This window comes from Cheilinus undulatus, linkage group 10, assembly GCF_018320785.1.
Source record: "Cheilinus undulatus linkage group 10, ASM1832078v1, whole genome shotgun sequence".
Lineage (NCBI taxonomy): Eukaryota > Metazoa > Chordata > Actinopteri > Labriformes > Labridae > Cheilinus > Cheilinus undulatus.
In genome coordinates, this window is record NC_054874.1 from 44729736 (window position 1) to 44744612 (window position 14877).

At 39.8% G+C, this 14877-nt stretch overlaps 1 protein-coding gene across 2 annotated transcripts in view; it reads right to left on the minus strand.

The window, feature by feature from the left end:
* The window catches only part of LOC121516714 (polycomb group RING finger protein 3), a 120844-nt gene that overhangs the window by 40332 nt on the left and 65635 nt on the right, over nt 1-14877 (minus strand). For both annotated transcript variants that reach the window (XM_041798115.1, XM_041798114.1), the window contains exons 3-6: nt 10764-10881; nt 6415-6511; nt 1014-1069; nt 386-493 (exon numbers count right to left, since the gene is read on the minus strand). In XM_041798115.1, coding sequence (XP_041654049.1) covers nt 386-493; nt 1014-1069; nt 6415-6511; nt 10764-10881 — 379 coding nt within the window. The remainder of the gene's footprint in view (nt 1-385; nt 494-1013; nt 1070-6414; nt 6512-10763; nt 10882-14877) is intronic.

Consider the following 14877-nt stretch of genomic DNA (forward strand, 5'->3'; position numbering starts at 1 on the left):
GCACAAGCAGAGACTCTGACACAACTGAGGAGTTGGTGGCAGCAGTTTTTAAGCGCTTGGTCCAAAGAAGGTTAAAATAGGACACTTTCGACACATGCAAAATTTAGCCTGCTTTAATCAGACCAAGCAGGGCCAAGTCATGGACACTGCTGTTCAAAGGATCTCCCAGCAGGTTCATGATGCTGGCCCATGGTGTTGTGGTCTTTTTCAACCAAATAAATTCAGGTCTTATGTGACAGCGATCTAACTGGACTACATGGATGGCCAATTTGGAGAAATTACTTTTTTTAAAAGACACATCACCAGCACAGAATCGTGTAAGAAAATAATAATCTTTTTGGCTTCCTGGACAGAAGAAAAGAATTGTGTATGGGAAAAATCGTACCATTTCGCTGGTCTAGATGAGTCTTCATGTTGCAAAGCTCGCCTTTAATGTCTCCCGGCACCTCCATCCCCAACTTCTGATAGAAATCTCTCTGCTTCTTTATCTCCGCTGCACGAAAGAGGAGACAAAAAGACAACATCAGAGAGGAAAGAGTCTTTTTCTCAAGGCCACTGCTGTCAGTGGAACTTTAAAATTCAGCGGTGTGTGGGATTATTTTTTGTGTACTAAAGACGCTTTATAGAATCTCTAACTGTATGTATGAATATGTGCCTTTACAAAACCATGATACTTTATAAACATATACAGAGAGATTTATGATCCTTTCAGGAAATACTTTCAACCATGTGATTGTCATCTTAGAGTTCTTCCAAGTCCATCTAAGGTAAATTTTATTAAAGTAAAATAAATTCAATGCAAAGTCATGACAAAACTGGCAAAGAAAAGAAAAATTTTATGAAAATTTATATGAAGTTAAGAGCAAAGAAAAAGATTGGTTAGAGTTAAATGAACGTTTACATAAACACAATTTAAAAACACAATTTAAAGTTACAAATTGATGAGAGAGTTGGCTGCATAAATTGGTCTAAAAATCTTCATTCATTTAGGAAATAGAAAATACATGGCTTACCCTCTTGTAGTCCCGGTACCAATTTGTAGACAATGTCTTGCATTGTTCTGTCATGGCTGAAACACAGAACATAAGAAATTCATTAAGTACATTTACCTCTCCATCCATCCATCCATCCATCCATCCATCCATCCATCCATCCATCTATCCATCCATCTACCTCTCTGTCCATCCATTTACTTCTCTATCTTTCCATCCAGCCATCCATACATCCATCCATCTAATCTATCCATCCATCTACCTCTCCATCCATCCATTTACTTCTCTATCTTTCCATCCATCCATCCATCCATCCATCCATCCATCAAGCTATCCATCCATCTAACTCTCCATCCATCTAACTCTCCATCCATCCATCCATCCATCCACCTCTCCATCCATCCATTTACTTCTCTATCTTTCCATCCATCCATCCATCCATCCATCCATCAAGCTATCCATCCATCTAACTCTCCATCCATCTAACTCTCCATCCATCCACCCATCTACCTCTCCATGCATCCATCATTCATCCAACTCTCTATCTCTCTATCCATCTCCCCATCCATCCATCCATCCATCCATCAATCAATCTATCCATCCATCCATCCATCCATCCATCAATCAATCTATCCATCCATCCATCATCCATCTACCTCTCCATGCATCCATCCATTCATCTATCCATCCATCCATCCACTTCTCCATCCATCCATCCATCCATTTCTCCATCCATCCATCCATCCATCTATCCATCAATCAATCTATCCACCCATCCATCCATCCATCCATCCATCCTTCCATCCATCTATCCACCCATCCTCCTTCATAGTTATAGAATTCTAAAAATTCTTTCAGTTGTGCTGATATCTGTTGAAATTTATTATTCTGTTTGAAGTTTTTTCTTAGACGCAGGCTATTTTGGCTTTGTTTTCTAGTCTCTGCTGTAATCTTCTTAACCAGAGGAATCGAAATGTTGAGCCCTATAAATGTAAAACCAATTTCTTATAAAATAATGAGGTTATTTTCAAAAATTAAGACAATTTGTTTCTTTCGTTTTCTTTTTAAATTAAGCTGGCTGAGAAGAACAAATGTCTTAGTATACACATATAAACTACCTTTATTTTATTTTAAGGATTACTCCTTTAACCTTTAAGGAGGAGCCAAGTGAGCTAAGACTAAAATGTGGCATCATGACACTGCCAGTCACTGAGGGGTCAGAAAGAATTGCCATTACAAGCCCCTTGATTGAGAATCAAATCCCTCTTGACTTCCCAAAAGCTCATGTACTTTTCAGAAGTGTCTCCTCGCTGTGGCAAAGACCAAGAACCATATACACTATCCCTTCAATGTCCTCTAAACTCACCTATGACGAGGAGGCACTGTCAAAGTACTGTGAGGGGAAATTAAGCATAGTAGGAGTAGAGTCAAGCTGGGAAAAGCTGCTATTAGGTATTCAAATGCTCTCACAGAAATGCACCATTAGTGTCAAAGAGGCTTTTATTGTGGGACTGTGCAGGTGGAGCAGGAGCACAATGTGTGCTGCTCAGGTCTGTCATCACAGTGTGCAGTGTTTCCAACAATAAGCTCCTGCTTGTCAGTCAAGACGTGCTGAATTTGTTGTAGTATTGAGGAATAAACTTGAGAAAATTGGGCCACTATGTTCTCTTCACTATTCTGTCTCCACCTGTTTGATGCTGAACATCACTGCAAAAAGCAGCAGAACACTGACCTCTATTGGACAGAGCTGGAAATGCATCCTCACAGTTAAAACTGGAGGTTTTAAATCTTCTGCTTGGATTAACTGAGTGCAAATGTGAAGACATTTTTGAAAACCTTTGCATTACGAAAAGAACAGATTTTTATGGAGGTTATTAAGCTCTTAAACAGAAATAATCTGCATTTTCTATGAGATTTCTAATTCTTTAGGGGTCTGCTGACTGTAAATTCTGTAGCATTACATAACCATGATAACCAGATGTGCATGTTTTACTGCTCACAGCTTACTTTAGTGCAAATTCAGTGATTCCTGACTTTGTTGGTTGTTATTGTCTGTGTTGGGTTATTTCTGTCGAAATTAATGCTGCTTTTTACTCCCTTATTAAAGAGATTATATCTCAAACTGGGACTTCTTCTGGGAAAAAATGAAGGTTAAATACATTTTTTAAAAAATCACCCATTTATGTTTTTATGTTTATCAAACCATAGACGTATGTTTTCTCTTTAAGTTCAGAAGAAAGCAATGCATGGAAGATTCAGTAATGTTTTGCTGTAGACTGTCCTACAAATAAGTACTGTCTCCCAACAATGAATCAAACGAGAGGCATCAATTAAGTACCTTCCTTTGTGTGGACTTTAAGATATTAATTTAATACAGATAAGGTTAGTTTGTTTCTGATTTCACAGGGACTTTCATGGCGACTAATGAATTTTTCTGTCTGTCAACATTCCATAGAGGGTTTGGTCTTGGTCTGTGCCACTCAGATCTTCCTCCAGACAAATGTACTTTCATCTGAAAACAGAGGCTGATGACATCTGTGGTTCAGGAGTGGCTTGGCACTAAGAACACAGCACTTGTAGTCCATTTCCTGGACCTGTCTGTGTGGTGGTTCTTGATCCACTGACTCCAGCCTCAGTCCACTCCTTGTGAAGCTCCCCTAAGTTCTTAAATCTGTTTTGTTTGACAATCGTCTGAAGGCTGAACTTGCTGAACTTGAGAACAGCCTACCCTTTCAGCAGTGACCTTCTGTGGCTTACCCTCCTTGAGGAGGAAGATAAGGATTGTCTTTTGGACATTTGTCAAGTCAGCAGTCTTCTCCATGATTGTGGTTGTGTGTACTGAACCACAGTGAGAGAATGGAGGCTCAGGAAACCTGAAACCTCAGGAGTGACCTGTTGCAAGTGGCACATCAAGGATTTTTAACTGGTTCCTCATGTTTCTTATTGCATTTTTTATGTCAAGCATCCAACATTAAAACTTGTAAAGAATCTAAAGGTTTACACTTTTCAATAACCTTCAATCTAAAATGAAGCAAAAGATGACAGAGAAGAAGCTGCTTCTACATTCAGCTTATGTTTTTAATTGTTTTTAATCATGTGTTAAGCATCCGTGTGAAGTAATTAGAATTTGTGAGATTATATTCCACTGCTTTCCTCCTGTACTTACTGTCTCTCTTCTTCCCTCTCCTTTTAACTGTAACAAACACGCTCCTGCTCTTTGTCTGTGTTTTTAATAATGCTCTCTATGATGTGTTGGTGTAATTGTCATAAGCAGAGTTATTTCAAGTAAAAAATTGGATAAAATCCATCAAGGAAATCCAAACTCAGTACAAGAAGCACATTAGTTCTGCTGAGTTAACTCCCTGTGAGGGTTTGTCTCAGAGTGATTTGAGTTCAGTCTCGAACATCAACTTTGATCAATCTTCCTGATGGGCAGATGAGTTTATTTGTCATCTGTTTCTGTGATGTTTTCCATCGGCTCCAATTTCCTGCAAACAATGAGTCCAAAAGCAGCTGCTGTGTGAGGAGCTAATGTGTTTGAAATGGAGCCTTTCCTGCAAAACAATGAGCGTGCAGACAGCGCAGTTAAGACGCTAATGACTAAATTGCTAGTACACATTAAGTTTGTGCGTCACATTAATCAGACATTAATGCATGAGTGCTCTAAGGGGAGGAGGAACAAGAACAAAGGATTCAGGCTGGCAGAGACGGCTTCCTAAGAAACTCACTGACCAAACTCTGTACATTTAAGCGGAGAGAGATGACTCTGGATGTAGTCAAGGGTTTGAAAATGAGGATGCTTTTTGAGCAGGGACTTTTAGCCTTACCTAAAAAAAATATGAACACAGGCTTTAAATAGGCTTTAAATCCCGGTCTATAATGCTCTTTTAAACTATAATGAACCTCTCGCCACTAGACACCGCTGTAGCTTCGATTAAAGGCCCTTCCTGTCTAAGCTGTCCCCCAGCCTTTCACCGGACATACCTATGAGAAGCTTAGCAGTTAGCTTGTAGTAGGAACAGTAAAGTGTGAAAGTTTTTTTAAGTAATAAATGGAAATAAAGCGGTATGTTGGCTGCTGAAGGTTGAACTCATGTGTAACTACTCATCCGCAGTAAAAAGAGGCCACGTATCAAAGCACAATAATCTGCAAAGACGAACAAAGGCTGGCGAAGCTAGCCGCTAATGTTAGCCACACCGCTTAGAATATGTCAGGCTCACATCACACCCGCAACCACAACAACCCTGTGATGAATATGACTGTTTTCTCAGTATTTTTTTTCTCTTTAGACTAGTTGGTTAAGCTCAAATTAAATGGGAAATAGCTGCCTGGGAGCATCCCTAGTTTTGAAAATGCATGGAGCATGAAATCAGAGAGAGAGAGTGGGAAATGACATGCAGGAAGAAAGATTTGAAGCCAGGCTGCCAGCTTAGAGAATAAAGATGAGCAATTATTATGCAGCAGGGAGACTGAGACAGATTCGTGACATAAATTAAAGAGAAATTTAACTCTAAAATCACGTTAATAAAAATTGGCTAAGACATGCGGCAACCACGACCCAACCCCGGATAAGCAAAAGAAGAAGATGGATGGATAAATGAGAAAGACTACTCAAAAGGTCTAGCAGTACTTTCTTTGCATTTATGTATTTGTATGTTAGTGTATTTATTGCTTAATGAACAATAATTGATCTTATAAAAGCTCTAAAACTACATTTTTTAAAATATGCAAGAGCAATCACAGGTGGCACGGCGGTGCAGGGTTGCGGCGGCTGTTGCAAGAAGCAAGAGGGTTCCTGGTTCGCTTCCTGGTCAGGGCCTTTCTGTGCAGAGTTTGCATGTTCTCCCCATGCATGCGTGGGTTCTCTCTGGGTAATCTGACTTCCTCCCACCACCAAAACATGCTAATTAGGTTAACTGATCACTCTAGAATTGGCCGTAGGTGTGAGTGTGCCTGGTTGTCTGTCTCTATAAGTCAGCCCTGCGATTGACTGGCGACAACTCCAAGGTGTACCCTGCCTCTCGCCCAATAACAGCTGGGATAGGCTCCAGCCCCCCACGATCCCAACAGGATAGGCAGTATAGAAAATGGATGGATGGATGGATAAAGAGCAATCACCAGCAGCATTTAGTAACTTTTAGTATCTTTTAGCATTCTTGCATCTTGCCCACCCTGCTCCAGAAAGAAAAAGAAGATTTTCTGCTTTTTTTCTTCAGGAGAGCAAAAATAAAAAGCACAAAGGCTAGCAGCACTTTGTTCCTAGAGAGTTTATTCTTTACTGTCAGAGCTGTGCTGATGCTCCCAGAGGCAGTGAGCGGCTCGCTGCTCACCGACGGACCTCTGACAAACAACGCTGTGTATATGTGTCTGTGTGTGTTTCTGTGAGAGTGTGTGTGCGATCTGCAGCGGCTCCCTCACTCACCCGATATACTGCAGTGGATGGCTCTGATGAATAACAATCCTACACGTGGGGCACGTGTTGTTTTCCTCCAGATACTTCACGAGGCAGCTTCGACAGACTGAAGACACATGAAGAAAAACACAGGGGAGATGTGGTCACTCTCAGAGGTAAAGGTTTAATCACAAAGCCTGGGGGTAACAATTAAACTGAGGGATATTTAACATTCTCAGATGCTTTAGATGAGAAATCCTGCAGTACCTGCTGCTGAAACTAAGCTTGTGTAACTGCACAACACTTGGATTATAATCAGTCTTATTATTTAAAAAAATATTGGTTTAAGTTGAGCTCTGATTGCAATATTTGTGAATTTATTCTTTGCAGCCTCAGCTAGATGTAGAGGCACTAGTTGCATAATAAAGGGTCTTAAATTATGAAAACCTCATCTCTTCAGTATTATGGCAAACATGTTTGGGTGTCTGGAGTATCTCCTGATGCACAAAATGAAAAATAAAGAAAACCAGTCCTTTGTCTGTGGTCTGAAAACATGAAATCTGATGATCCTTTCAGAATCTGCTTTCCTTGTTACGTCACCATTATAGTTATAGTTATGGCTCTGACACCCTTTACCAGTTATCTCCGCCCATGGCTTCCAAGTTAGACTTCTGCAAAGATCTGCCATGGTTTTATTTAGAAATTGAGGAGTTTCTAAAGTATTCCAGACCAGGAAACTTCAAACTATAACAGTAACATAAAATCTCTCAGTTTACTAATTTTTCAATATCATAAAGCCTATAAAAACAAATCAAATTGAGGGAGGAAATGAAGATTCTGCAGATGTTCAAGGAAAACAATCATAAAAAGAAATGTGTTATGTTTCATCTTGGGAAACCTTATGCGTAATGCAGAATGTATTTTAGTCTGACAGCATCACAAAGGCTCCCATAAATCCTTCTCCTCTGATACCTTTTATTGTCGTCTCTGTTTTTTTGCAGAGCGGCTCCATCTGTCGAAGCAGCTGAAACAATGACGTGATGAGAATCTCTTCTTTGTCTCAATTCTCCTACAAAGGCTCGTTTTTTTAAAGAGAGAGGAGGAATCAGGGCATCTCGACTAGACGGACACAAAAGCTCCCATTTGTGAGGGAGCATCACCCTCTGGTGGAGACACGAGTTATTACACTGTCTGGGTTCATAAGAGACAAACCTAATGGTCCTTTACAGTGTCTATAAAAGAGTATTCATCCCCTTGGATGTTTTACCTTTTTACCCTAATCAGCCATGGTCAATACAGTCTGGCTTTTTAACTCTTTAATGTCAAAATGAAAACAGATTTCTACAAAGAAATATCAAGTAAACAAAAATATGTAATGTAAAATAAGTGACAGGATATATATTCACACCCTTCAAATTGACTGACCTAATTCAACAGAGGTCCAGCTAACTGGTGCTAGTCGTCCCATAATTAGAGAAAGTGGGATCACCTGCATGCAGTGAATGTGACTCAAGTGATTGCAGCATAAAGATACCAGTGTCTGGTTGGTCCAGTCACTGGTTAATTGGTACTCCTGGCTACCATTACACCATGAAGACAAAAGAACGCTCCAAGGAACTTAGAGAAAAGGTTATTAAAAGATATAAGTCAGGGGATGGATACAAAAACATTTCCACGGCACTGAACAACCCCAAGAGTTCAGTTAAATCCATCATCTAGAAATGGAAGGAATATGTCACATGTGTAAATCTGCCTAGATCACAAACTAAGTGAGCATGCATGAAGGATACTAGTGAGAGAGGTCACCAAGACACCTATGACTACTCTGAAAGAGTTACAAGCTTCAGCAGCTGAGATGGGAGAGCCTCTGCAGACTACAACTGCTGACCTGGTCTTCACCAGTCAAAGCTTTAGAGCAGTGGTTTTCAAAGTGTGAGGCGGCCTCCCCTGGGGGGCGCAACAGGACTTCAAGGGAGGCGTGGAACCATAAACCACAAAAAGGTGATTTGCTTTGCCAACTTTTGCTGTGCATGGGGAAAATTGGACAGAATTACAGTTAATGTAGAGTTGACTGTTAAAGTTGCATTGGTCCTGACGATACTCAGTGGCCACAGTGTTTAACTTTTAAAGGAAGTAGAAGGAATTTTGGTCACTGAAGGTAACTGAGAATTTTAGTGCCATGAACACTAAGATAGCCTGTGTGAGTGCAGGTTTTTTGTACCAACAATGACTAAAAAAGATTACCAGGCAAGGCTGAAGGTAGAGGATGATCTGAGTATGCAATCCTGCATCAACTGCATAGATGCAAACTCATAGTTCCCACTAAATAAGAGGGTAGAGCATTAAAATAAGATCGTATTGGCAATAAGTTTATCACTGAAACTAAATAGTTTACTGCCTTGGAGAGATGGATGTTTAAAAACACATGCTGAACAAAATATAAAAAATACAAAAAAGTTAAAATAAAAATGCTTAAAGATGAGACATAAATGTTTTAAAATAAAGTTGTTAAATTACATTTTTGTAAAAAAAAAAAAAAAAAGCTAAAGTACTGTTTTGTATCTGTAAGACAAATAACAGCATTTCTGGCTAAGGGAGCTTTCTCTCCCTTTGAATGGACAAAGAGCTGTTCAGATCTTTCCTGCAATCAAGAAAGCGACTGATTGGTCGCCAGTAGTTTGACTTGATTATTCTTATCAACACAAATGCACCGCATTAGGAATAAATGTGAAGAGTTTGTTTTAATAACTCCAAACTCTGCACAAGTCAGCTGCCTTGGGGCTCAAAATCCTTCAATCTTTTGCAGAACTGCATAATCATAATTTCACAACAGGAGCTTGTGACTTGTGGAGCTAAACTGTGAGCATTAAAAGCCTTTTAAGGTCACAGATGAGGTAACCAGGCCAAGGCTTTTTCAACTCAGTGACTCCTTAAGTCCTGAAAACCAACTAATATCAGATTGTGAAGTACCTGTAACAGAAACAGATTCATTTTCACTTAGCAGATGCTAATATCTCTACCTAGGATGATGATTCAGAGAGTAACGAGGCTTCACTTGTTAAGCAGGAAACATCCCACTAGATGGAAGAGATATAAGGCCTGAGTCTAAATCTAAAGCATGGATGAGGAAATGCATGGATGAGACTGATATTTTTGAACATCAGCAGCTACTTTTATTGCTGTCTGCAGCCATTTATCCCACTCTACAGTGCAAACTGTATGCCAGTTGATATTCCTAAAAGACTGGAAGTCATCAGTGCTAACCAGCAGACCAATCACAGGGCTTGCAATCAGTGTTGTTTCGATGCATAATCACATTTTTGATGGGGAGCATGTCGGCTACATGTGCTGGCCTCTGAGAGGGGTTAAGAGCTACACAGACCTGCTGTGCAGGCAGCGGCATAGTTGAGACAGAAGCATAAATCTGACTTAAGACAAAGAGATATTTCACAAGACATTGTTGGGCTGACTAACCCACAGAGAAGCTTTAAAACAGTTTTTAAACCTCCATAATTTAAGTTGGAGCTCCAGCTGTGTAAACATTATTTTGTGCACAGTGTTTATTTCCTCTATTTTCTGCCTTTCTCGCTCCTGTGAAGGTCTTTGTAGCTCCTAAATAGAGCAAAATTAGTGAGGTAAAATTCCTTTTTTCATTACTATAAAAATATTTGGACATGAATCAGTCACACAGCTTAAAGAACTTGGATTCAATTCAACTCAAAGTTGCTCTCTGATCAAACTGGCAGCAGCTTCCATTGAAATGTCTTCATTGTTTTGTTTCATCAAATGTTTCCTGTAAAAGAAAACTGATTAGTAGCCCCGGTTGGCTCTATGAGGCCTCGCCATGTTTATTTCTGATCTACTCAACAGTTTCACTTGATTTTCTCCTTGTGTTTTAAAACTGTAATTTCTGGATCCTGTTTCCTTCTCAAAACAGTCAATGAAAATAAACAACATAAATGTATTCAGCGCCATTATCTGAGAAATAATACAGCCTGTTTAAAGAGATGGTTGATTTTTAGCTACAAAAAATGAGAAAAAATCCATCTATTCCACCATCAGACCTACCAGGTATTTTATAGCTGCTGACATGACGGATGATAGAGACTAAAGGCAGAGCTGTAAGTCAAAAACAAAGCTTGAAACAAAGCTGCAAGGATCACAGAGGCATCGCTCTGCCTCCAGGATCCTCCCCATCAGGGATAAATCCTGAAGGCGACACCTTTTGAGCTGAGAAAAAACCCCGGAGACAAACACAGCGAGGTGTCAAACATACAAAGAGAGAAAAGGAGAAAACAAGGAGATAAAAACAACAGAGCTGACAGCAAGGAAAACAAAACAAGACAAAAAAGAGAGTCTGCACGAGAGTAGGGACCTACATGTGTGTAAGCACTCGGTGACGGTGGTGGCGTCAATCAGGTAGCCCTCACACAGACGACATGTGATGTGGGCGTTGATGTGACACAGCTTTATCTTCCTCGTCAGCATGTCGGGGTTCTGCAGAAGAACAGAGACACAAATGAAGGATTAAAACTCACAGTCACATCTCAAACAAGACGACAACAACATCCAGACTGCTCTCAATAACACTGCAGTTTTTTACATTTAGAATAATTCTGCTTTTATAAGGCTGACTATGAACCCACAAATGCGTACGAATGCGGACTGCGAACTCATAGAAATGTTTTCCTATTATATCTGTACACATTTGAGAAATAGATATGCAAGTTCTTGTTCGAATTTTGAGTCAGTCTACCATGAATCTTTTCTGACATTGGCAAAGCAAGTTTAAACCTTTCTGTAAAAATGTCATAATGTGACATAAGCATCGCTTTGTTTACAAGAAGGGTAGTCTGAGAACAACACAGAGCATGACTACGACTTTACTGAGTTTGTGACTAATTTTGAGATACGGCTCTTTAACATTCCTGGATTTCTCATCATGCAAGATGGCAATTTTAAGTAACTGATTACAGTCATGTCTAGGGCCGGGCAGTTAATTGCAAATTATATTAAATTGTAATATGGCCTGCTGCAATTTATAAATCACAGAATTTGCAATATTTCTTTAACTTGAAATTTGTCGAAATACCATTTTGATATATTCATTTTTTTGTAGCAGAGATTTTATGTACATTATGCAATCATTCAAATGTCAACACAGCAGTCCGTTTAAACGACACACTTTTCACTGTTCCCTGCTTGCATCAATGCTGATGAACCATGATGCTGCTGCAAAGCTTCACCTCCTCCACCCCAGCCTCCTGCTTTATAGCTTAAAGCTTGTTGCACTCTCATATTTAGATTCATGCAACTATGGATGTAATAATTTCATTGTTTTCATTACACATTGTCATAAATGGATATATATAGACATCATATGCACTCCCTGTAAAGTCAAAGCATGCTGCTTGACTAACCCAGGGAGTATCTTTTAAGCAGATTCTTCCCTGCCAAGTTACACTCCATATCCATTTTGCAATAAAATGGTTAAATGTATGATGAGTTTTCCTTACTACATGCATGTTATAGTATAGACTAATTTATTGCTTGAAGTGTTTTGAAAAATACATAAGATGAGAAATCTAATAATACTCGCATATTAAATTGCAATCATAATATTAGGGAGAAAAATCACAAATACATTATTTTTGAAAATCATTCAGGCCACATTGCATGTCTGTGCTGGTGCTTGTGCCCTGTCAAAGCCCGCCTCCTCTAGCTGTACCAGGCCAAAGGAAGTGTAAAGTGCTTGAGTGGTACAGAGCGCTCACAAGTCAAACTAATTGGACTTTGGGGATCAGATGTGCTCATGTCAGCATGCCCATTTAAATATTTTATATATTTAAATTGTTAATAAAAAAGAGAGAAGACACGCCATCATGTCTCGCTTTTAGTGTGCTCCACTTTCACGAAAAGGCAGACTTTCCAGGGAGTGACCGGGAAATTCCTTCACCAAAAGGTTTAAGATAATCTCTTCATCCACTAATCTGCCCAGCCAGTCAGTGGGTAACACCATGCCCCACTTCCTGCTCAGTCCTCGTGCTGCTCTACTATTACAGTGAAAATGCTGAAGGGTAAGTTGCATAACATCATAGATGTTGCTTAAACACAGAGAGGCAACGAGAGCAGAGATATGAGAGAAGCGTATAATGTGATGGTAAAGAAAAACACAGAACTTTCTTGAACCTCAGAGGAAGGAAGCATATAGTGGTTCATGTCAAAATAAGATAAAGAAAACTCCACTGTCACATAGATCACTTTAACAAACAGGCACTGACATAGAGAGTGGGCTAAAAAATGAATCATTATTGGACAACATCCTCTACCATTGCAGGCCTGGTGTCGATTATGAATAAAGCAGGTAACAAAATTTTAAAAACGAATGATGACTTTCTGGTTTACAGCGAGTCCTCTGCGTGACATGTAGCAGCAGGATCAGCGTCAGACAAGCAGGCTAACAGGCAGAGAGAGCTCAGCGTGTGATTCATACTTTAGAAGAACGATGTTGAAAGCCGTGATTCTCTGTGCAGAAACGTGTTGAGTAACTGAATGACTCATTTTGTCTTCACCCTGTGAGTAACATCTTTAACAAGTCGCAGGGAGTCCTTTCCTCTCCGTCTGCACAGGGCTCAACGAGGAAACCGAGGAACTCAGCGATACTCAGCTCACTTTCAGCTTTGAGGCATCCCTTTTGCAATTGCTCTTATTTTTAATTGAAGCAAATATCTAATTAGCCAATCACATGGCAGCAGCCAGTTTATTTAGGCATGCAGACATGGTCAAGGTGATGTGCTGAAGCTCAAACTGATGTCAGAAAGGAGAAGAAAGACGATTTAAGTGGCTGTGAATATGCAGTGGTTGTTTAATTCACAATAAAGGGGCTGAAAAATAACTCAGCTCAAGTCAGAATCACGAATATCCAAAGAATCAATTTAATTAAACCTACTTTTACATCTTGAGTGGATTTGCATACAGACACATTCACCTAGAGTAAAAATAATAGATCAGCCAACAGCTGCCGATCAACACAGACTACAGAAATAACAGGATATATGCTGTCTATTTCATGTCAAACACCAGTGTTACGGTCAGTAACCACGCTAAGTAGTGACTTCTTCCAAATGCATCTTGGTCAATAACAGAAATGAAAACAGAAAACTGGAGCTTTTTCATTAAAAGTCATATCTTGATCAGTTCTGAAGAAGCTAGATGCTGCCCGCTCAGCCCTTGATAATCTTCTTACCAATAAAGCAGAAATGGCCATTTTTTATGCTAAGCACCGTCTTTTTGAATCCGCTAATAAGCCGGGAAGACTTCTGGCCCGTTTGGCAAAAGGTAGGGTGGATTCCAATATAATACCTTCACTAAAAGATGACAGGGGGGTTAAACACTTTGAAACTAAACATATGGTTAACATTATGAAACTCTTTTACCAAAAATTATATTCTCCTGAATGCCATGATTCTGCCAGTGACAGGGCCAGTTTTCTAGATCATTTAAATTTGCCGACTCTAAAGGCAGAGGGCAGAGAAGATCTATGTGGTCCAGTCACTAAGGAGGAGGTGTTAAATACAATTAAATTCTTACCAAATGGGAAAGCCCCAGGCCCTGATGGGTTCTGCCCTGAATTTTATAAGAAAATGGCTAAAATAATAGTGGATCCACTCACTAGAATGTATACAGAATCTTTTCAACAGGGAACTTTACCCCAGACACTTAACCTTGCCAATATTTCTCTTATATTAAAGAAGAATAAGCCCTCAGATTGTTGCTCTTCATATAGACCAATTAGCTTGATAGGAGTGGATTGTAAATTGCTGTCAAAACTTCTTGCCAGGAGGTTGGAGGTCCACCTCCCAGCCTTGATAAAACGCGATCAAACAGGATTCATAAAAAATAGGTTTTCACACTCAAACGTTCGGCGCCTTTTAAATGTAATACAATATGCTCGCTCTACTCAAGAAAGAATCCTATGTGTAGCTCTGGGACAGCTAAAGCATTTGACAGGGTGGAGTTTGACTATCTTTTTGATGTGCTTGAAAGATTCGGACTTGGACCTGATTTTATTAAATGGGTGAGACTGCTTTATAGTGCCCCAGTGGCAAGAGTGTTGGTTAATGGCTGTGCCTCTGACGCCTTTAAACTGGGACGACGAGGCAGCAGGGATGCCCCTGTCCCCGCTTCTCTTCGCATTGGCTATCGAACCGCTTGCAGAGGCTGTAAGGTGCTCTAAAGATATCTCTGGTGTATGTCTTGCTGGAACTGTGCATAAGCTAGCCCTATATGCGGATGATGTCATCCTCTTTATGACTCAGCCTGAAATGTCTATTCCTGCCCTTGTTAAAATTATAGATGCATTTGGCAGCTTTTCTGGTTATAGAATTAATTATGACAAATCTGAGGCCTTGCCTTTGGGAGACTTTGGGGACAAAAGTACCTTGTTGAACTTTCCATTTAAGTGGTCTGACTCTGGCTTTACATACTTAGGTG